The sequence below is a fragment of the Mirounga leonina genome, unplaced genomic scaffold, assembly GCF_011800145.1.
Source record: "Mirounga leonina isolate KUSES-001 unplaced genomic scaffold, KU_Mleo_1.0 Mir_151, whole genome shotgun sequence".
Taxonomy (NCBI): Eukaryota; Metazoa; Chordata; class Mammalia; order Carnivora; family Phocidae; genus Mirounga; species Mirounga leonina.
The window spans coordinates 11,031,612-11,055,778 of record NW_023270377.1 but is presented as its reverse complement, the minus strand read 5'-3'; the positions used below and the strand labels follow the sequence as shown (position 1 = coordinate 11,055,778).

Here is a 24,167-nt window from a genome sequence, read left to right as displayed (position 1 = left end):
GGCTATACACAGGGTGTCCAGAACCAGAGGAAGCACACAGCTCTTCTTAAAATTGAAGGTGTTTATGCTGGAGATGAAACTAAATTCTATTTAGGCAAGAGATGTGCTTGCTTATGTGTACAAAGCAAAGAACAACACAGTGACCTGGTGGCAAACTGAACAAAACCAGAGTAACCTGGGGAAAAGTAACTCATGCTCCTGCTTCTGCCAAATTCCAAAGCAACCATCCTGCTAAAGCCACTGACCACAGAATCCGTGTGATGCTGTACCCCCCAAGGATTTAACTTACTGAAAAATAAAGGTGTAGATTTGCTCTCCTGTAAAAAAAAATTTAGTCTGAACATAAGCTATATATGTCAATTTGATATACCTGGATCAAAATCTACCTTCTGCAGAAGTTTCAAAAGCACTTTCTAGAAAATACCCACATATCCAAAACTTATTTTTTAGAAATGCTGATTTTGTTAAATAAAAAAAATTCTAAATGCAATTTTCCAATTTATTGACATATGACCATATCCACTATAATAAAACTGTAAAGACTAGAGACTTAAATCTTTAAAAATTCAAATACAATGCTAATAATATTAATTATGATATTAATTGCATAATCACTCATGATTTAGTATTGTCATGAGTGCACTTTAGAGCACGCTTAATCATTCAACTTTCCTTAAAATGTGTTTTCCAAAGTGGGAAAATGTAAAGCTTTTATTAGTAATTCTACTAATTAATTCTACTAATTAAAAACTTTATTGACCAAGTTTCAGAATGGGGCCCTCGCGAGAGTGAGGGTCCTACAATACAAATTGTGTTGAGAATCATTCGCAAGTAGACAGAATTAGTCCTGATGCCACAAACGCCTCACCTGGCCTCTCTCAGAAATGCAGAAGATCGTTGATCATGCATACCTGCATGGCAGCTCACCACCAGGTCCTGTCCTGCTCCTCTAATCACAATTCCTGTGCAGAGATCTGGAGGCATCTTTTGCTTGTGGCCAGTTACAGCCCCTTGGGAGTGAGGGTAGATATGGGGAAAAGTGAAGAAGGTGTATCTTCTCTATCTGATATTAAAAACATACAATTTTGGATGACTCAAGTAAGACATGAGACTTTGGTGAATTTAGGTATGACCTAATTTTTAATTTCAAAGAATAAGCCAAGATCCCGGAAAAGATAGGAATGATGGGTAGACGGAAAAATATAGAATCTTGGGGCTTTAACAAATCCTGGGGAAAGGCATCCTGATCTCAAAAATTCATCATACAATATACACAGATATTTATAAGAAGAGGCATTGTGCGATAAACTAGTCAACATTTAATATTGTTTGGCCATTTTGTAAGCCACTCTCCTTTAGGACCCCTTAAAGTGGGGCTCCACAAATATACATAAACATTGAAATTAGTACTTTGGGAAAATGAAGTTTGAGGTTTTGTTTGTATCACAACACGTATAATGTGTTTTTAAAGGACCACCTGGATCAGATGGACTGCCAGGCTTGAAGGGGAAACCTGGACACATTGGACCACGTGTAACTGCAACAATGATGAGAGGCTTTATCTTCACCAGGCATAGTCAGACCACAGCGATTCCCTCCTGTCCAGAAGGGACAGAGCCACTCTATAGCGGGTTTTCTCTTCTTTTTGTACAAGGAAATGAACAAGCCCATGGACAAGACCTGGGTAATGTCCCAGTCCTACTTTTCAGTCATTTTGTTCCACATACTGATTGTCAACTTTTATAGCATGGGGGTACTTCTCTCTCAAGTGTGAACAAGGCTGAGTACCTTACAGCACTTTTTAAAGAGAGTAAATAAAACAACATTGGCCTAATGTCTAATTTTCATTCTGGAATGTACAGCTCTGGAAGGAGCCTAGCTAATGAATGTCAGTCTAGCTCATCCTCTTCAATGCAAACAATTTTCAATCACTTAAATCATCTGTTTACTTTTTAATCTTAAAAGCAGCATCTTTTCTGAAGCTTAGTTATTAGCTATTATATATATATATGAAGAACTGGGAATACTTTGAAACAAAGACATTTTCCCAACTGACCTCGACTAGTCCGCAAGTGCTAAACTGATTAGAAAAGGTCACCTGGAGTATTAAGGGGGTGGGAGGAGAAGGAGAATTTGTTTGCTTTTATTGGATCTTTGATTTCTATCATCATAAAAACTTTTTAATAACACATTCTGCAAATAACTTTTGGGTTGTCTTATTCTTGCCATAGGTTGTTTTAATTAGCCTCTACCTAGTAATGATGCTCAAAATAATTTTAACTTACTGAAAGTGATACTCAGTCTGATGTTTCATTAGGAACTCTCGGCAGCTGTCTGCAGCGGTTTACCACAATGCCATTCTTGTTCTGTAACATCAATGATGTATGTAATTTTGCATCTCGAAATGATTATTCATACTGGCTGTCAACTCCAGCTCTGATGCCGATGGACATGGCTCCAATTACTGGCAGGGCCCTGGAGCCTTATATTAGCAGGTAAAGATCTAATCCCTTAGTTTTGTGATGGGACCAGGTGAATCGTTTCATTTGTAACGGAACGTAAGGCAGCACATCACGGTGCAGAAAGTGGTGATGCTGCCATATTCTTTTTTTTTTTTTTTAAGATTTTATTTATTTATTTGAGAGAGAGAGAGAGAGAGAGAGAGTGTGTGAGTGGGGGAGGGGCAGAGGGAGAGACAAAAATTGCATGCTGAGCTCGGACCCTGACGCGGGGCTCGATCTCCCAACCCTGAGATCATGAACTGAGCCAAAACCAATAGTCAGACACTTAACCAGCTGAGCCACCCAGATGCCCCAGCTGCCATATTCTGTATTTCACGTTACAGATGCACTGTCTGTGAAGGTCCTACGAATGCCATAGCCATTCACAGCCAAACCACTGACATTCCCTCATGTCCCAATGGCTGGATTTCTCTCTGGAAAGGATTTTCGTTTATCATGGTAAGGAGGAAAGGAACAGCAAATTCACAGTAAAGATTACCCTTAGAACCTTACATTGGACTGGGTGAAATGTGGCCCCCAAGAATGATGCTGCCTGACATTAATGTGCACAATATTCCATGGACATTTGCTTTAAAATCTGGAAACCCTGTTTACAAGTGTTCTACAGTCAACAAGTAGCCATGGGTTTGTACTATTACACCAATAAAGAGCCAAAAATGTGATTTTTGCCACCCACCAAATATATTTAACATTTGTATATGAACTTAGAGCAAGTTACTGACTGAAACCACGAAATGACCTGCTGCTCTTTTAAGTAAGTTGGTTTTTTGTAAATAATGGAGCATTTAAAAAAAATGACTCTACCCACAAATTCTAAATAAGACATTTAGGTGATGAGTAATGCCATATTAGTAATAGAATGCCTTTTTTTTTTTTTTTAATGCGGCAGCTGCTTTATATAGGTGTTCCATAACTCTTATGGAAGAGTTATGGTTGTTCCATAACTCTAATGGAAGCCCTGGAGGTAGTTCCTGTCTTCTACAGTTTCGTAAATAAAAATGAAGACCCCAGGGTCTCACAACTAGGAAGTGGTAAAGCTAGGGTTTGAACCTGAGTCTGTCTGCTCCAAACTCTTTTTGCCTTACACTATGCCCCTTTGACATTCATATGAAGATGGGGGCTAAGAGAAAAAGCCTTTTAAAGAAAGATGCCCCAGATGTTAAGTGCTAAATGAAAAAATCTATGGACTGACCATCAATGATTCTGATAGCCACACATATGTGGTTGGTGGTTATTCATATTTTGTATAGCATCAGTTATGACACATTATTCCCCCTTCTTTACTCACAGACATCCATTCATTCAACCATTAATTCAACAAGTATTTATTGAACACCTACCATGTGCCATGACTGTTCTAAGCACTAAGAAGAACACCAACAATGAACCAAAGTTCCTGCTGGTCATGGAACTTATATCTTAGTGGTGAAGGTAGACAACAAGCAAGAAGACAAAATAACCATAATGGTAATGAATTCAGATGGTGATCGCTACTCTGAAGGAAACAGGAGACTGTGAAAGGGACAAGGTCAAGGAAAGCCTCCTGGAGGTTATATTTAAGCAGACCCCTGAACTATGAGAACGAGCTAGCTGACTGAGGAAAAGGAGCATTTCAGGCAGAAGAAATAGCTTTTCCTTTCTTTTTGATGACTAATCCTCAACTTGGAAAGTACCTGGAGTATTAGCAGATCTGGGTAAAGAAGCATAAGAAGTTTATTTCATACTATTTTTTTTTCTTACTATTACAAAAAAAAAAAAAGTAGAGCATGGAAAACTTGAACACCATGCACAGAATTCTTATCCAGATATTTTTATCGTAATAGTTCACAAGTGCGGGTTCTGAGGGCGCTGGGCAAGCACTGGCCTCCCCTGGCTCCTGCCTGGAAGAATTCCGAGCCAGTCCATTTATAGAATGTCATGGAAGAGGAGTGTGCAACTACTATTCAAATTCCTACAGTTTCTGGTTGGCTTCATTAAACCCCCAAAGAATGTTCAGGTAACTATTCAAAGGCAAGTTTAATCTGATGACTCAGTTGCAGAACTATTCAGAGGTTGCCATGTTAGATTTTCATTACCTGTGTGTTGATGAACGCACATTTAAAAGAGCTCCCCGTGCCAACAAAACCCTGTTTACAAGTGTTCTACAGTCAACAAGTAGCCATGGGTTTGTACTATTACACCAATAAAGAGCCAAAAATGTGATTTTTGCCACCCACCAAATATATTTAACATTTGTATATGAACTTAGAGCAAGTTACTGACTGAAACCACGAAATGATCTGCTGCTCTTAATTTACTGTACGGCAAGACTTGTGAGTAATACAGACTATTTAAAGGGTAAGCGTGGTTTTTATTACAAAATAGAGAATCTGCAAGTTTGCATCACAGCCTATGTTTTCCTCACTGCTGCTGAAATACAACTAAATTATAAAATGTTGACATATATACCTTTCAGAAATATGCCTCCTATAATAAAGCTTAGATGAGCTACAGTATTTTTTAAGATTTTATTAATTTATTTCAGAGAGAGAGAAAGAGCACAAGCAGGGGGAGGGGCAGAGGGAGAAGCAGACTCCCCACTAAGCAGGGAGCCCCATGTGGGTGGGGCTCAATCCCAGGACCCTGTGATCATGACCAGAGCCGAAGGCAGACGCTTAACCGACTGAGCCACCCAGGCACCCCGTAGATGAGCTACAATATTTATTAATAAATCTCAAACCCAGCAAGTATTCCGTCTTTATCTATACATTGATGAGATTTTTTTGTTTGCGTTTTTGCTTTTATTTCAGAAAACCTATTCCATCAACTGTGAAAGCTGGGGAGTTAGAAAAGATAATAAGTCGCTGCCGGGTGTGCATGAAGAGAAGACAATGAAGAAATCAAAAGAAAAACAGAACTGTTATTTTTCATCCTAAATAACCAAGTAATGATGCAGAATATACATTTATTTAGGTATTTTTCTCTAACCAAACAATATGGTTCTGTGATGACTTGGTACAAAGTTTCTATTTGTTTCCCCACACAACAAAGCATTTCTTTTAAGTCAGTTCTGCCATCCTGGTATCTAAATCTGTGCTCTTGTGAAGTTTCCTAGGGCAAGGCAGCAGACTTTTCAAAAAATACCACTGAAATCCTATGCCACTTGTATCCATTGCATGATCTCAATGGCAATTGTATAAAGTCTCATGCTACAAGTTAAGAGCTATTTGGTCACTGGATGCCCAAGATTTGCCCCTTCTATTCCAGTCTTTGAAACTCAGAGAGGCTAAATGGGGTTTAGATTGTGCCACCACCCCCTTTAGCCCCTGAGACTGGATGGAGACGGGGTCAGGTGGAGTAATGGCGCCTCGTTAACTGGACTGGACTTTCAGACCTGTTCAGTAAACTAAAGCCTGAGGAAACCAGAACTGAACTAAGGTTCATGGTTATTCTAGGGCTCTTTCAGGTGTACCCAAGACTAAGGCCAAGAGAGGGTTTCCCTGAATGGTTTTGTTCATATTTTTAGAAAGATTTTTTGTTTGTCCATTGAATTCATTTCACCGCAGCAATGTAACCTGCTTGCATTCAAATTTTTACCCTTAGTGAATTAATTTTAATAGGATGATGTTACACACATACTCTGAAATGTATCTTTTTTTTTTTTAACCAGTTCACCTACCCAAATAACAAGGATACTACTTATTAGATATGTACTTTATCCCCATCCCTATAAATGTTGAGAAAACTTAAGACATTTGCTGCCTAATCAGGCTCAAAATATTTTTCCTTTGTTGTGATCCATTCATATTCCGTGTAACATGGGTATTTCCAGATTTATTCCCTGACTACTTCTCTAATTCTTTTGTAAAAAATTATGTGTTTTATATTACATAGTCTCACCAACCATGTTGAAAGAGTCCTGTAAAAATCTTAATGCACAAATTGTATAGCTTTGCAGATATAAGACTTAAGACTTGCTTTTCAGTGTGTTGATACATTCCCAAGGTTACTTAATTCAACTGAACAAGCATTTCATTTAGCACCAAGCCATGCCCCAGGCACTGTGCTAAATTACAGATAGGAAGAGGGAGAAAAAGAGACTAATGTTTCTGATCTGATATCCCAGAAAAGGTAACTAACTCACTGTTGCTGTTAAGACTCCCACATTATCTGAGCTGGCTTTCCCCCCCCTTTTCTTCCTTTGTCACTGTTCTTATATTCCATCATCATCATTCAGTAGGCCTCAATAAAGGTTTACAAAAAGATCTCTGCCCAGGGAAAGCCCAGGACATCTAGCTTCTCTTAGGCATCACGGAAGCCAAAATAGGAACAACGTTAAGAAAACATAGATCTGCAAGACACTAAGAACCACTTGAACTTGATGGTAGCGCTATTTGATGGATCTCAGAGGCCAGGTATCCTGAGGCAAAGCTCTGAAGATGCTTCCTGATCCACCCAGGTGGCGTTGGTGGTGCTGATATTTAAATTCAGGTTATTGCTTCAGTCTCAGTTGCTCTGTAAATGAAGGTGAAGGTGGGACCCCAGAGGACAGCACAGACTGTGACCTCGGTTCCCACCCTTCACTGCTCAGGTGACTGCTCTCAAGCCATTTTTACATTTAAACATTATAAAGGGCATTCTACTTAGCTTATTTACTTAGACTCACCTGATACTAAGACTTTTTTGCTCTAAAAATATCCTCCTGTCCCAGTTGTACCATAATGGCATATAGGGGCTAACTGATGGCCACAAACCCTCTATAGGACAATAGTTCTCAAAGTGTGGTCCCTGGACCAGCTGCATCTGCAGCCTCTGGGAACTTGCTACAAATGCAAATTTTAGGGCTGACCTCAGACCTACAGATTCAGAAACTCTAGGGGTAAAGCCCAGAAATCTGCATTTTCACAAGCCCTAGACGTCATTTCCGACACACTCAAAATTAAGAACAAAGTGCTGTAGGTAAACAGCCAAGAAACGATTCTACAGGCAGTTATGAGGTACAGCTGGCCATAACTACTCCATCTGTGCCTCGCTTTAAAGTCCCAAATCACAAACAACCCTAAGATCGTCTAATTTTACTAATACGTAAAAGCCCTAGATTGGTGCTAATGCCTAATTACTGGCCTCTGCTTATCCAAGCCTCCGTGTTCTCTTGCCCTCTTAGCAGTGTTTAACTTCTGAGGAAGCCAGGTGATGCTAAAGCCTTACATTCCAGTGAAGCCATATTAACAGTTGCTCAGTAATACCTTTGAGACTGAGCCTTAAAACACAGCTCTCATGCATTACTTTCCAGATGCCTATGAGTAGCTTACAATGTTATGAAGACTTAACTTTGTAGATAAAATGTAAATAACTTGTTTCTTTTCTAAATGGGGCTTCAACTTTTGAATTTCACAGTGTACTAAAATAATGGATTTCTCAGCAGTCTCTCTTTTTGCAAGGTAAACATTATTAACTTATTTATAAAAGTATTACAATAATGCTGAATTTGAATTTTATTGCTAATTTAACTTACAAAGACTTACTATGCAGCAAATGTAACTTACTGCAACTAAACTTAATTTAATGTTTACTCTATAACCAAATGAAATATATTTAAAATATATTGAATATTTTATATTATATCCTGACAACATTACAATATTGTAATGGACTAATATTTCTGTAATTATAGCTAAAATTATTTTATTGTATTGTCTAAAAATAAAATTGAAAAAATTATTTCTGGTCTTATTTTTTTCAAAGTAGAAATAATTTTTTTGAATTGTAAAAATAAATGTTCACTGTAAAAACAATAGACAATACAAAAGTTATGAAGAATATAAAAATTGCCATGATCTAACCAGTCACCCTCACCCAAAATAATTAAGGTATATGCCCTTCCAGAGTTTTTCCCTATAAATATGTTTTTGAACAAAAATAGAATAAAAACATGCTGGTTGTAACCAGTTTTTTTTTAACTTAATACTCTATGGATATTTTTTCACATCAATAGACAAGAACTAATCATTATTTACACCATAGTCCACTGCATGGATTTACAACATAAGTCAGTGAATCCCCCAATTGATGGACACTTAATTTAGTTTTATTATGGAAATACTGTACACATTTCATTTAACATTTTCCAGTTATTTCCTCAGGATCAATCTCTAGAAGGAAAATTATAGAATCAAAGGACTCACAGGATCTTAGGTCTTTGGTATACATATAAAAATGTTCTCCAGGGGCGCCTGGGTGGCTCAGTCGTTAAGCGGCTGCCTTCGGCTCAGGTCATGATCCCAGGGTCCTGGGATCGAGCCCTGCATTGGGCTTCCTGCTGGGCGGGAAGCCTGCTTCTCCCTCACCCACTCTCCCTGCTTATGCTCCCTCTCTCGCTGTGTCTCTCTCTGTCAAATAAATAAATAAAATCTTAAAAAAACAAAAAATGTTCTCCAGGAAGGTTAGAATTTCCAGCTATATCAACAATGTAAACACCCATCTCCATATGCTTTTACCAATTCTGGATATAGCTGTTCTTTTACAATTTTGCCTATCCCATTTTAATTTACAGTCTGCTCACTACCAGTGATGCTGCATATTTGTCACTTAATTAGTATTTGCTCTTTTAATTAATTAGTATTTGCTTTTTTATTTTTATTTGTATTTGCCTATTTTGTATTAGTGCCTGTTTTTTGTTTTCCTTTGGAGGGCGTAATCACATCTTTGCTCATTTTCTATTAGGGTATTTAAGAAATTTTTACAAATCAGTAAGAAAATGTATAGATTACAGAAATTATGGGTCATACATTTTGATAAATGTTTCCCATTTATAATATAAATATTCCTCATTCAAGGAAAAATATTCATAAAATTTTAAATGTAGAAAAATGGTAAAGAGGAATGCTTTTAATATACAAAATAAGAAATTTTGTAAGTAAGGAACTTTCAGGCTGTGTTAAATGCCAATCAAGATTATCAAAGGAAGAAACTGAACAGTGATCTTGGGTAATAGTTCTAAGAAGACAAAGAAGATTGTTGCTCAAATATATTAGAAATATTTTAATAATTGGGCCAAAAAATCTACATTGAAAACATTTTGAGCCAAAAAAATGTGTTAATACCTTTAAATGAACATATTTTTACTGCTGGCAAGTAGAGGGATGAACATTGTATTTGTGATCTCTCTCTCTCTCTACTTGCAAGTCTGTTTGGAAGGAAAAATTGTGATCAGTCTCTAATGGATTCTTAGCAACCTACTGATGGGGGACTTGCAGAGCCCTAACACTGCCTAGTTCACCTCATCCTATTTCCAGCTCTGCCTACTGGAAACTGAGAAACAACCAAACACAGAGGAAAAAGTAACTGATTTTGAATAACCAGGCTAAATCTAAACATCCAGATAAAATATGACCCTCTCCAGGTGTTTGTAGACTCTATAGTTTTTCTAAAAATGCTGACATTGCTCAAAACCTTTTTAAACTACTGCTTTGGAATTGGGTTTATCAGCCAAACCAGGAAGTAGGTCTCATCACTTTATACCCAAGACCTACAGCATGCTCAAGATATTTGGCTCCACAGAAGACATCCAGATGAGTAAGACATAGACCTTGGTCTCTAACATAGAACTTAATCTGGTGGCAGAAAATAAGGCAAATACATAGATTAATTATAACACTGGACAGAATAAGTGCTGTAAGAGATGACAAATAGTGATTCAAAAGTTGGAGGCCTCAGGAAATAATTATGAAAGAAGAAATTTTTAGGTGGTCCTTTTAGGGCAGTTAGGATTTCAAGAAGCAGGAGGAGGCCAGAAGCAGGATGGCATTCCAGGTAGCAGGAATATTATGGATAAGGGTAAGTAGTTAGGAAAGCACGAAGCAATCTCAGAGAATAATTAATGGTCAAGAATATATAGAGTAGGGTGCCTGGGTGGCTCAGTTGGTTAAGCGACTGCCTTTGGCTCAGGTCATGATCCTGGAGTCCCGGGATCGAGTCCCACGTCGGGCTCCCTGCTCAGCAGGGAGTCTGCTTCTCTCTCTGACCCTCCCCCCTCTCATGCTCTCTCTCTATCTCATTCTCTCTCTCAAATAAATAAATAAAATCTTAAAAAAAAAAAAGGAATATATAGAGTATAAGAACATACATGGAATTGATAGGAATATATGGAATATATGTATTCTCTGTATATGTAAACATCACATGTGCCTACACATACACAGTGGTAAATAAACTGGCATTGTAGGAGTTAGGGCCATATTAGCTAGAGTTTCAAATACCAGGTTGAACTTGTATTTCATTGGCCGGTATAAGAGCAGTGAAGATTCTGACAAGAGTAGAATGATCATATAAACAGTAACCTAGAAGACCCGGTATTTTATATACTGCCCTTGCCAGGCTATTTCATAATTTCAAGTGTTTTTAAAAATTACTGGATTGCTGTTATGGACTTCTGAATTGTAGAGAACTATAAATCATCAATTTCTTTTAAACCTGGGGCTTCAAATTTGGGATTTCACAATTTTTAAAACTAGGTTCTTTGTGGATTCAACCTCTGGTAACAATTGGAGGAGAAAAATGATTGGAGCTCGGGAGGCCAATTAAAAGGTTATCAGCCCAGATGATGGGTAGTGATTTAGCAGTGGGAACAGAACAGACAGAGAAAGTGGGCAGTTGGCATTGAGGATGGGGGCTTGAGAGACAGTGAATGAGACTTCAGAATTTTGAAACTTGATGATTGGAAAATAATCTTGCCATTAACTGAAAAAAAAAAATCAAGAGAAGGTATCTGGACTGGGAAGAAGGAGAAAATTGAGTTTGAAACCCTGTTAGGATTAAAACTCTAGAGGGGCACTTATGAAGAATTGGCTAGAACTAGTGCAAGAGGATGAGACGAAATGTATGTGCTAATTTATTTCGATTTATATGCCACCTTTTCCCCACAAAAGATTTGAGGCAGTTATGGGTGCAAAGATAGTCAGTGATGGATTGAATCCTAAACAGGAAATGTCCACATTAATGATGGAAGACCCAGCATGAAGCTGTATCACAAAAAACAAGGGGGCAGAGTTTCCAGGTAAGGGAGAGAAAAAGCCTTTTTTTTTTTTTTCTTCCGTTGAGAATCTACCAATGTTTGGTGGTTTCATGTACCACACTGACTCCTTTAACAGAACCAAATGATTCAGGAAGATTAAGGGTGATCAGAATTAAAGGAGAAGACTGGATCTGGCAACTGGTTCACAACCTTCATTTGTTCAAAACGTTTTTCGTGTGCGGAGGGGGCAGGAGTAAAACTCAAACTGCAAGTAATTGAGAAGTGGAAGGGTGTGGGAGGCAGCAGGGCGCTCATTTCCACAAGTCTTGGTTATGGATGGCTTACCCAGCTTGGTCTTTCTATCCTCCCCCAAAAGGTTGGTTTGGAATGACGCAGCATTCCTAAAATCTATCTATTCTCACAGAAGAATGGTTTGCCACTATTAAGAAGGGACCCGAGAACATAATTCTCAAAGTGCTTCCCAAATTATTTTGAAGAATGGTAACCGCTCTGGAATACCTCTAGATTCTAGAGAGGTACCTACTCATGTGAATGTCCTTGTTCGACTGCTAAAATTCAGGCATACAAAATACCCCGCGATTTGGCTTCAGTCTGTCCCAATGTTGGGGAGCATAGCACCGAGTTTCCCACGGGAAGTTAGTTAGCTGGTTAGATCCAGAGAGGGCTCTCCCGAAGCCAAACAAGGCTGCTAGCTACTGTCAAACCGAACTTCTCCTTTTCCAGCATTCTCATAGTGAGGGATTAGTGAAGCCAGTCAGGGCAGCGGTCACTGTCAAGAAGACATCTAATAATTAGAGGGCTCGACCAGTAATCAAATTTGGAGTATCACCTGCAGAGCTGGTGAAATATTCAGAGTATTAGGCCTCACGCCACAGAGATTTTGATGCAAAAGTCCTGAAAATAGTCGTTTTAACTGGCTATCGAAGGTTTACCTTGTAAACACGTGGGTCTTACAGATCACGAACTCTAGTTAAGTTCAAGCGTGAACCAAACTCAAACCACAGAAGGGTTGTTGCCTCCGGTTGGCGCGCTTTGCCCTCAACAAATATGTCCCCCTATGGCCGTCGCACTGCCCCCGCTCCTGTGCGTGAGCCTCACATCCGCCCTTCCCTGCGTCACATGACCAGGAACCCGCCTCAGCTACGGCTCCTGGCAAGGGCCAGCCCCGGCCGTTCTCGCGTCTCCGCCGGCCCGCTTTGGGCCGCTCCGGCCGCTGCTTTGCCCCGGCGCCGCAGTGCGCTCGGCCAACCGCCTCTAGGAGCGCCCAGCCGAACGCCCCGGGAGCCGGCGGGCGGCGGCCCTCGCCGCGGACCCTCCAGCGGGCCCAGGGGTGAGTGCTGATGCCTTCCCGACCCGGGACCCGCGACCCGCGGCCCGAGCCGGCCTCGGGCCTATCGCCGCGGCCGTGACCGTCCGGCCGACGGAGGGACCCGCGGTGGCCGCGGCCGGTCCATGGTGTCCCCGCGAGTCCCGACCTCCGGGCTCTGGCCTTTCCTCCTCCTCAGGACCTTGCCGCCTCCTCGGTCTCTGAGGAGAGCAGCACACGCTCCTGCGAACGTTTTGGGGCTAACCTGCCCCCACCTTTCTAGGTCGGGGTCTCATTGGGACAGTCTGGGGGAGGGGGGGGACACTGGGGGCGTCCTGAGAGCTTGAACGCGGAGCTTTGCTGGGGGTTTCCCCTCATCCTTCCCGGCCGAGGCTCTGGCCCCTTTCAGAACGACCTTGGACCAGACGCCAGCCGGCTTGACAAGTAGTTTTTTGTTTTGTTTTCTTCTTCTTTTTTTTTTTTTTTTGCTTTGTGGGAGATACGTGTGCTCGGAAAGGAAGGCGGTGCTGGAAGCCGGTCGGCGGCGGAGGCCCCGGGTCGGGTGGGTCTGTAAGCGCGCTTGCTCGCAGGTGTGGACGCTGGGAGTTAGTTGCTCCTCGATTTCCTTCCAGGAGCCGGGAAGCCGGGGGAGGAAAGCTCGGGCGCGGGTTCCGCCGAGCCTCCGACCTTCACCGGCAGGACGAGGCCCCTTGGATGGTGCAAGAACACCCCGGGCCGCGTCCTACGGCGTTAGAGCCAGGGGCGCTCTGTAGGCATGAGTACCCCTTCCACGTGGTGACCGCTCTTCACTGCGGCAGATAAGAAACGCCCCGCAGCCCTCGTTCCGCAGTGTGGAGCCCGTCGTATTCAAGGCTCCCATCCACCGAGAGACCTGACCCGAAGGACCTTAAATGCTTTCTCTCCCTAGATTGAAAGCATTTGTTTCTGTGTCCGTTTCGTCGGCTAATGAGATCCCAGAGGAAAAGCCCTCAGGAAAATGGATTTGGAAAGAATTAGGACGACTTCGTTATACTTCGTAGTCTTCTCCCCGTGTAATTAAATTATGTGTAGGACCTGCTATCTTTTTGGTTTCAAACGCTTGGGAATTGGTTTAGCTGTTCTTTCCATAAGGAAATTGTGTGTTCTATCCCTTCCTGTCCCATAGGGCTGCCTCGTTTCAGGATTACAAAGTTTAGCAGTTGCTTTCCTCCCTTCTGCTGTTGAAACTTGTTTTCTGTGGATTCATAAGCTTGTTTTAAAATTTGTGGATTTGTGGGGGTTTTTTTTTCAAGTTTCTGGTGGCTTTTCTTTCCAAACTACAATTAATCCTGCATTACTACAACCTGATTTGCTAATGCACCTATTTTTAAAGTATAGTTGCTTGAAAAGAGAACAGAAACAGGGTGACCTATATAAAAACCTTGAACTAGGTCCACACAATAAGTGATAAAGAACCGGACTTTTTTTTTTTTTTTTTTAATAATTGGAGAATTATATAAATCTTTGCAACCACAATCAATTTGACCCAAGTTGTTTCTGCGACTTCCTGGGCGATTTCTCTGGGTTCCAGTGTTCTAATATAGAAAATAAGAAAGTCAAGCTTGAATCATTTGTCCCAAATTTGGGACACTTTCCAGGAGTGGAATTTGACTTGATTCTAAATAGTATATGGATGAGGATTTTTTTCTTTTAGTTATGTTTTGGTTACATGTATTTATATATGTATGGTTTAAGGCAGTAAAAAAATAAAATACATTTAAGATGTTTAAAAGTTGAGTTAAAGAAAAACTTAAATGTAGGTTGAGAGTAAATGCACTGTGGGAATGTGGAAAAAACTATAAAATTGGTAAATTACTGGTATTTGGGAATTTGTAGGCTTAGAGATTAGAGGTCTAAAATCATCTGTGATTCTGAGAGAGATTTTGTCTCCTTAATTATATGACGGAGAATCGTGTACTGGCTGGCTAATAGATTCTAATGACAGAACCCCTGGAGTTAATATCTTAACTCCAAATGAGAAGTTTATTTTATGTATTGCCAAAAGATAATACCAAAAATGCTACAGTCTAATGAGGGAGGAAAAAAGATAGATTCTGATCTAATTAGGACAGTACAGTGTTATATCTTAGAAAAGTTCTATTTTTATTTTATTTTTTTATTTTTATTATTTATTTGACAGAGAGCGAGCGAGAGAGGGAACACAAGCAGGAGGAGTGGGAGAGGGAGAAGCAGGCTTCCCGCCGAGCAGGGAGCCGGATGTGGGGCTCGATCCCAGGACCCTGGGATCATGACCTGAGCGGTAGGCAGATGCTTAATGACTGAGCCACCCAGGCGCCCCTCTGTTTACTTTTTAAATTTAAGTAGCTCAAATAGGCTACAGGAAAATTTGGCTTTTTCTAGAGGTTGTCTTTTCAGCATCTATCTTTATGATCTAATTCTGTGATATTTTACAGGCTGACAGATTCTCATAAGATGTTGCTATAGAATGAAACTAATGAAATTTTGACCTCATGGGATGATGTATTGGTGGGAAGTCAATATGACTGAAATGCAGTAAATGGAGTGGGGAGAACAGCACATTTCAGGGAGATAGTGTTCTGGTTATTTGTGTCCTTTGTTTATTATAAAACTTCAATTTATAATGTCCCAAGACTATGATTATTTTGAGATACCTCTTTTTAATATCATATCTGAATATAAGCTTTTATTGTGCTTCATCTACACACAAGTATTGGAAGAGTTTCTCCTCTAGAAAGATGCACAAAAATTATAATAGAGATTGCCTGTGGGGACCTAGGTGGTTATAGGATAGGGTCTGGTGGGACACTGTGTTTTCTCTGAATGTTCTTGTGTGCTTTGTACCATGTGCATATATTACTGGTTCAAAATCAAATACTGACTGAAAGTTGTGAATGAAATAAATAGGAAATTAAATCAAGTATTGCATGAAAATAGCTGAATGAAAATTTAGCCAAAATGCATTTTTTCCTCCTTAATATATATCTATATACACATAAGTATTAAGATTCTTTCAAACTTAAATATTTTTCATCTGTCACATCTTTCTAAATTCAAATCAGAAATGATGACAGTTCTTTATCTTATCTTGCATTAACTAATGAATGATTGTAGGGCCCTGTCCGTGGGACTAAAATGGGTGGTAAGCTTGTTAATTTTTTCTGTGTTGTATTGGTTTCTTAATATAAGGTTGTGTATCTTTGGTGACTTACCATGTAGAGGATTTCCAGCAATGAATCCCTAATGTTGGTATCATGTAGGTTTTCAATGAGCTCCTATTTTTCTCCCCTAGGGACAAAAGTGGCTCTAAATCCAGCACAGGCACATTGAAGCGAGTTAAAGGATTTAATATGAAGCACAGAAGCAGATAGTGCCAAATAGCAAGCTGTAGTTGGTACACATTTGTGAGTAAAAATTTTGTCTTTTGAATCTATTTTCTTAGTCTTTAAACCATCTGCATGCCAGATCCTTAAAATAAAGGAAGCAATTTAGCAGTCATAATTAGCCAGTTGTCAGGGCTTAGCACTCCGAGCAACCTCCAAGAACTCTCCTAAGCATCTTACTGAGGTAGTTCAAGGGTTGTAACGCATCTCTGACATGGAGTTTAGGAGATACCCCAGGTATGACTCACCTTTATACCGTCTTTACTTTTTATTGCCCTTGATTTATATATGATATCTTTTGCTGAAAATTCAGTGTAATTTGGCTTTTGAAGCCATTTCCTTTTAAGGAAACCATTACTTATACATCAATTTTTTAGGTTACGTCAGATATATTTATTTCTGCCCTTTACATTCTCTTCGTGATTTCTTCCTTGTATTGTACTTAAGCCTTAAAAAAGAAAAGGACTTTTTCCCCTTTCAGAATATAATGATTAAAGGAGTCTTATGGCAAAATTTTTTTTTTTTTTTTTTTTACTCTGACTTCATATATTTATATACGTTTGATTATCCTGTTTGGGAAATCATAAAATAGTGACTGTGTGTAAAATCATCTTTATGAGTTTTGAGGTATAGAATAACTCTGTTTGGGAGAAATATGAGAATTGGTTTTGTAAATCAAGTCTTAGAGATAATTTTAAGTAGATATTTACTTTTATTCATGGTTTTTTTTTTAATGAATGAATTGTTGAAATACTGATTTTTATTCTTTCTTTTTTACAGCTGGAAAAGCAGTGTCCGTGTTGTTATGTACACCTCCAAAAAAGTTCAGATCTGTAGGGGAATTGTTGTATAAAGTAAACTGAACTACAGGGTAGCAGTATCTTAATAGCTATTCTAGACGTGTATTTACTGTATTAAAAATGAGTAAAAGAACAAGCAGTGACACACCCCTAGGAAGGTCAGTGACATTTTATTCAGTTGAGCTGGTACTGTAGGCTTGAGAGATAGTGGCTTTAAAGCTGATTGCCATCGGCTAACCATGCTCTTTTACACTTCTTTCAACATTTTGTATTTGGGGGTAACTTTTCTCTGCATTTTCCTGAAGCATGGATCCTTCTCTAATTTAGAAAGTTATTCAGTGCATTTGTACTGTCTTTCCCCATTAAGGCATGTTATGCTTTTTAAAAAATATACATGTAAATATGAAATTAAATACAGGTTAATGTGAAGCTTTTAATCCCATGAAACGAATGCATCCAGGAAGGATTCATTGCTACATATTCTATATTTGGTGTTCATTGCATCTCAGTCACCAGGTATACATTCAGTAAGAGAAGTTTGAATTTGTATCTTGTGATTTTTCAGGGGAATACATTTTTTAAATAAATTTAGAATTAGCCTTATTTACTTTATGAATTTGATTTTCATCATTAAAAGGTTTTATTTTTTTCATGCACGACAGCAATTCCTAATTTATTTTTATAAAATCCTAGCAGCTTTCCCTCAAATTATTAACTAGGAAATTTTAATTTAAGTTTTATTTCATTCATTTTTGATTTATAAGCTGCATGCATAGCTATGCAGAGAGAAAGGTAGTGTATATGTGTGTGCACATTTGTTTTGTGGTTATACAATAATTTAAAATTTTGCTTTTAACCAATATCCTTAGGGTGCCAGTTCAGCTGATAAGTGAGAAGGCATTATGTTGAAGAAAACATTTTCTTCAGTCTTTTACTTTTCCTTTGTACGTATTCACTACTCACAAATGAGAAGTCTCCTTTTGCGCTTCCTACAAGGTATTGTCTTCTAACTTCACTTCGTAAAGAAGACTGACATTTTAACAGTCACCCCGTCTTTAAATTTTTGCCCACAGAGTGAGTGGGGCAGCATTTCCTTCTCCCACTGCTGCTGAGATGGCGGAAATTAGTCGAATTCAGTATGAAATGGAATACACCGAAGGTATTAGTCAGCAAATGAGGGTCCCGGAGAAATTAAAGGTAGCGCCACCAAACGCCGACCTGGAACAAGGATTCCAAGAAGGAGTTCCAAACGCTAGTGTCATTATGCAGGTTCCAGAGAGGATTGTTGTAGCAGGTATTTGACACTTGTTTATGAAGTTACCTGATAAGTCTTTGTTTTATGTATTTTTATGAAAACTTCTGGGTTTTTCAAAATACTATTTAGAAAAGGGGATGGGAAATACAACTTTACATTATTTTCAAAAGTTTTATTATAATCGCCTGAAATTTCAGACAGTATTTTTTACTAATTCAACTAATTGAGACATAATTTACATACATAAAATACATGTAATTTTTAAGTGTGAAGCTTGATGAGTTTTGACAAATGCATATACTCCTGTGACCTTCTACCACAGTCTAGATATAGAACATTTTCATTACCCTGAAAGGTCTCCTTGTGCCCCATCTCCTTAAGTTCCTCCTGCCTCAATTCCAGGCAACCATAATCTCCTTTCTATAACCAGAGACTAGATTCATCTCTTCTAGAGTTTCATATAAATGGAATGATACAGTTCATACTCTTGGGTCTGGCTTTTGCTTAGTGTAATGTTTTTTGAAATTCTTTCCTGTTCTTGCTTGTATCAGTTGTTCATTCCATTTTATTGCTGAGTCCTATTCCACTATTTGCATATACCACAATTTGTTTGTGAATTCACCTACTGATGGAGATTTGGGCTGTTTTCTTGTTTGGGTCTGTTAGGAATAAAGCTTCATTAAAGTACAAGTTCTTGTAGAGATGTGTGTTTTCATATTTCTAGGAGTGGAATTGCTAGATTATACCATAAATTATGTTTAACTTTATGAAAACCTGTCAAGCTGTTTTTGAAATTGATTGTACATATTATGTTCCCATCAGTGGTGTATGAGAGTTTCCATCGCTCCACATCCTTGCCAACACTTTGTACTGTCAGTCTTTAATTTTAGTCATTGTAGGGGATGTGTAGTGGCAGATACATTTTAATAAAACCACTGTCTTTTAAAACCTCCCTCCTTTCCTTTTTATTTTTTTACTCCCAGGAAATAATGAAGACATTCCATTTTCAAGACCAGCAGATCTTGACCTTATTCAGTCAACTCCCTTTAAACCTCTGGCACTAAAAACACCACCTCGTGTACTTACACTAAGTGAAAGACCACTAGATTTTCTGGATTTAGAAAGACCTCCTCCAACCCCTCAAAATGAAGAAGTAAGTAGAGTTTTAACATCAACTGAATTTGAAATATAGACAAAAGCAAAAGGTAAAGAGGATTGAAAGCTAGAAATCCTACATTAGTAATATGTAATGAAAGCCTTCCACATGGACCATTGCTTACTATAAATTCTGGTATATAGATACCTCAAATAATTTTTTAAAATTTAAATGTTATGTTTCAGGAAAATGGAAGTTTTGTGGAAATTATTAACATTCACATGGTCTAGGAGTTATGGCCAGGGGTTATACCTTAAGCAATACTGAAAGAGTTGGGAGTTTAGCATAGAAAATTAATGCGTCACTTTGTTACAAAAGAAGTCTGGCAAACAGGGCAAAGAAAGCTCTTTTTTTCCTTGATACCACCTCGTCTCCCTGCTTGCTAAAAAGCCTAAGTTAATGTACCTTGTAACATTAATAGCCCTGTTGACCTAAATATGGCAGCTTCGACTAATGAGGTGTTAGTAGCAAAGTTCAGATCTTGCCTCTCCCATTGATTCAGGGCCAATCTTGTAAAATTTCTTTCCTGTGATGATACTTAGAGTTGCAGCTTTTACACTGTAGCTTCTGAACTTCTGTGTTGTCATGAAGCTAGTATAAGACAATGTGCAAACATGTTTTTATGATAGTGGAACTGCCTGTGTGTCATTGTTCATGTTAGTCCTTACCAACGAGGGTAAAGTATCCATATAACCCAGGGGAGTGCAGTGTCCTGGTGCCGGGGATGGCCTGTTCTTAGGTTGAAAGTTTCTGCTGAGGTAACTGAGATAATATAGGTGCCAGTTTGGACATTCTAGATATATGCTTGGTGAAAAGCACTAAATTTGAGTGTTCACATGGTGAAAAGGCACTGAGATACTTGTAGAATTGTATTTATTTAACAAACATTATTTGAGCTTTTGTGTAAGACCCTGTGTGGTGAGATAGAGTTTCCGCATGGTGGCATGAGTGAGGGAAAGACACCAACACACACAGAAGATACGAAGTTCTTAATAGCAGAGAATAATGAAAGGTATGAGTATCATCATGCGAGAGGAAAGGTATCAATCATAGCATGCTTTCAGTTAGAGGCCCTGCTTCCTGGCCCCCCAAAAGTTCCCAGTGGAAATTGCTGCTGTGGATAATAATATCTTAGAGTGAGGATTCTACCAGGGGAGAATATGCTTCGAGTTTTGTTTTCCTTTTGATCTTTCTGCTCCCACTGTTTTAGTTACTTAACTGTCTACTTGGTGAGAAGAACTGATTGAAAGCAAGTCAGGCACTTTCTTGAGTGATTACTTTCCCAGGATTGCCCTCAATAGACCTATGGGGTTTACTCCTGCAATAGTAGGAGTACATTTAGTCAAAAGTGATAAATGCCCAAAGTACATAGCACTGGAGTGAAAAACTTAGGCTGAGAATGAGACCTAATTCTGAAGGCCTACTTTGCTACTTACTAATGACATAACCTTGGGTAACTTACTTAACAATTCCAAGGCTCATCTCTAAAAGAAAGATAAGAATAATGCCAAGTGCTTAAGATTATTGTGAGAATTAACTATAATAATGTGTGTAGTGTGTTTAGCACATGTTCTAATTTATGTTAAAAGCTTGTATGTTTAAATATTATTGTTATAAAAGTTGAGATCCTGTGGCAGGAGCCAAATCCTGAGATGCAAGAGAGGCGTTTCAGACATTAGTTCCAGCTGCCTATTGAAAGGAAGGCAAAGACGATGATCTGTATTTCAAGTCCACGGAAGGGTCAGGCAGCCTTTAAGACAATCAACCTCTTGACTAGAGGAGAAAGGAAAAGAACCAGAATTCTAGTAGCTTCTAGAAGATGGATTGAAAGAGGAGGCAGTAAGGCCCTGAGTGCTGCATTGATGCTTCATTCAGATGCTAGTCAGAACCTATCAAGTGAGATCCCCTGAATCATTGACTCTGGAGTAGTCATTTTACAGCATATGCCAAGGTTTCTTAACCTCAGCACTGTTGACATTTTAGACTGGATAATTCTTTGTTGTGAAGGCTATCCTTTTGCATTGTAGAATGTTTAACAGCATTCTTGATCTTTGTGTACTAGATACCAGTGGAATCCTCCAAATCATGAAAATCAGAAATGTCTCTAATAGCTAAAAAAAGGTGGAAATAACCCCAGTGTCCATCAACTGAAGAATAGGTACACCAAATGTGGTATATTCATATAGTGGAATATTACTCAGCCATAATAAGGAATGAAGTACTTATACATTATACAACGTGCATGAACCTTGAAAACATTATGCTACATCGAAGAAGCCAGACAGAAAAGGCCATGTATTTTATGATTCCACTTACATGAAATATCCAGAATAGGCAAATCCATGGAGACAGAAAGCAGATTAGTGGTTATAAGTTCTTAATAGCAGAGAATAATGAAAGGTATGAGTATCGTCATGCGAGAGGAAAGGTATCAATCATAGCATGCTTTCAGTTAGAGGCCCTGCTTCCTGGCCCCCCAAATCCACTGGATTGAGGAAAAGGGGAATTGGGAATGACTGCTTAATCATTATAGGATTTCCTTTTGGGTGATAAAAATGTTCTGGAACTGGGTGCCTGGGTGGCTCAGTTGGTTAAGCGACTGCTTTCGTCTCAGGTCATGATCCTGGAGTCCCTGGATCGAGTCCCGCATCGGGCTCCCTGCTCTGCAGGGAGTCTGCTTCTCCCTCTGACCCTCCCCCCTCTCATGTGCTCTCTCTCTCTCTCATTCTCTCTGTCTCAAATAAATAAATAAAATCTTAAAAAAAAAAAAATGTTCTGGAACTAGGTAGAGGTGACGGTTACACATTTGAATGCGTCAAATACACTGTATTGTATAGTAGTTTAAAATGGTGAATTTTGGGCGCCTGGGTGGTTCAGTTGGTTGAGCGACTGCCTTCGGCTCAGGTCATGATCCTGGAGTCCCGGGATCGAGTCCCGCATCGGGCTCCCTGCTCGGCAGGGAGCCTGCTTCTCCCTCTGACCCTCCTCCCTCTCATGCTCTCTGTCTCTCATTCTCTCTGTCTCAAATAAATAAATAAAATCTTTAAAAAAATAAAAAATAAAATGGTGAATTTTATGTTATGTATAGTTTATCACAAAAATAAAGGAAAAATTTTCTCCATTCATTGCCAAATGTCCCCGAGGGCAAAATCATCCCTAGTTGAGAACCACTGGTCTATGGCAAGAAAGGAGACTACAAGAAGGTGGCTTATGAAGAAGGCTATAGAAATTGTTGTCTAAAATGTTGTCTGATACGAGGAATAAGTTTGCAGAAAGTAACTGCACTTGGATTCCTAAACTGGCTTGAAGAACCCAAGGGAACCCATGGAGAGGGCTTAAAGCATGATGCAGATAATCCCCTTGCATAGACAGGGTTTGTAAAATCTGGAGGCTTGGCTGGTAGAGAGGAAGTTGATGAACCCTTTCAGTATACCTAATCTGTATTTGGAAGGCAACTCTGGGACATGACCATTGCTTGATGATTCTACCCACAGGAAACTAATAAAGGAACTGAACGGTAAACTGATCTGGGTAAGAAACTGCAAAATAACCAAATCATGACAGTTCTTAGTGTTCTTAGCATTGATTAGGCAGTATAAATGAGGAGGGAGGAATTTTAAGCCTATTATCAGACACAGAAGACCCTGAGACCTACAGGAGGTTACCTGAAGCTGGGAAACTTTCTCAGCTTCAGGACTGAATACAAGTTTTTAAATGGGTAATCAGTGCTGGTCGGGTCTGAATGAATTGAATTGTCAACTAGATTTCAGTAAAGTTGGAAAAAAATAATTTTTAAAAATAAATAAAAACCTTGGATTGAAAAAACCACCACCATGACTGAACTAAAGTGTGGAAGTTTTTAAAAGATATGTTCCTTATCACCTCAGGCTGTGTCCATGCACTTTGGTATTATAGGATACAAGTTTGGTCATATCAGAAGGCATGACAAATGTATGTTTTTGTCTGAAGTTGCTTTTTCCCGCCATTATGGCAGTAGTATCAAGCTTAGTGTTCCTGGTAAGTTGTCTTTAAATCAGATTTCAGATGGTGAAAATAACAGGCTTAGGATCCTCTAGTTTCCAGGCTGTGTTGAAGTTGTAGACATAATTTGTCTTCTGTCACTTCCTGTCCTGCTTAAATCTTAGTTCTCAAAACACAACAGCAGAAATAGTAGAGAATTCATCTTGATCCCTGCAACATGGAAGAGCTGTTCTCTAGGGAAAGCGAGCACAGCTGTGCAGCAGGTAGGAAGGCAGGGATCATTGGGATTCTCACAGATCACCCCAGTACTGTTTTCTGAATCAAGTGTACTTGATTGAGGAGGTGTTAAGCTATATACATGTATATAACACCAATATATATGTGTGTACATATATGCATATATAACAATATATTGTTAAGTTATATATATATATATTTAAGTTGTATATAACTTAACACACATATATATATTGCTTTAAAGTAATTTTTATTTTTGGTTTAACTGTAAAGAGCTCTTACAGTAGGCTCCAAACTGACTCCTTTTTTGTTTCTAGAAGTGTTTTTTTTTCCTTTTGCTCAAGTGGTTAAGTGTTTCATAACCCATAACCAAATTTAAACCATGCTCTGAAATTATGTACTGTATAGTGTGGTTTTAAATTTTGTTGTCATGGAATCTGGATTTATTCTCCATTGAAGGTGCTTGTAACCTGGTAATCTACTCTCAGGTTTTTAA

The 24,167-nt window shown here is 39.0% G+C and overlaps 2 protein-coding genes and 1 long non-coding RNA gene across 26 annotated transcripts in view; 2 read left to right on the top strand and 1 right to left on the bottom strand.

Annotated features, from left to right (window-relative positions):
* Nucleotides 1–5,449, top strand: part of COL4A3 (collagen type IV alpha 3 chain) — a 128,297-nt gene extending 122,848 nt beyond the window's left edge. The window contains exons 48-52 of the mRNA XM_035006985.1: nucleotides 1,472–1,684; nucleotides 2,318–2,495; nucleotides 2,846–2,960; nucleotides 4,346–4,518; nucleotides 5,312–5,449. Coding sequence (XP_034862876.1) covers nucleotides 1,472–1,684; nucleotides 2,318–2,495; nucleotides 2,846–2,960; nucleotides 4,346–4,518; nucleotides 5,312–5,396 — 764 coding nt within the window. The 3' untranslated portion in view covers nucleotides 5,397–5,449. The remainder of the gene's footprint in view (nucleotides 1–1,471; nucleotides 1,685–2,317; nucleotides 2,496–2,845; nucleotides 2,961–4,345; nucleotides 4,519–5,311) is intronic.
* The window catches only part of LOC118011979, a 62,928-nt gene extending 50,364 nt beyond the window's left edge, over nucleotides 1–12,564 (bottom strand). Inside the window, exons 1-3 of the long non-coding RNA XR_004679581.1 lie at nucleotides 12,468–12,564; nucleotides 2,286–2,366; nucleotides 869–1,010 (exon numbers count right to left, since the gene is read on the bottom strand). This is a non-coding gene — a long non-coding RNA (uncharacterized LOC118011979). The remainder of the gene's footprint in view (nucleotides 1–868; nucleotides 1,011–2,285; nucleotides 2,367–12,467) is intronic.
* Nucleotides 12,565–12,695: 131 nt separating this feature from the next.
* The window catches only part of MFF (mitochondrial fission factor), a 32,026-nt gene continuing 20,554 nt past the window's right edge, over nucleotides 12,696–24,167 (top strand). For 7 of the 24 annotated variants that reach the window (XM_035006963.1, XM_035006981.1, XM_035006976.1 and 4 more), the window contains exons 1-5: nucleotides 12,697–12,865; nucleotides 16,152–16,263; nucleotides 17,023–17,200; nucleotides 18,116–18,336; nucleotides 19,281–19,450. In XM_035006963.1, the coding sequence (XP_034862854.1) occupies nucleotides 17,163–17,200; nucleotides 18,116–18,336; nucleotides 19,281–19,450 (429 nt within the window). In that variant the 5' untranslated portion in view covers nucleotides 12,697–12,865; nucleotides 16,152–16,263; nucleotides 17,023–17,162. The other 17 variants (XM_035006980.1, XM_035006979.1, XM_035006969.1 and 14 more) reach the window with 13 other exon arrangements.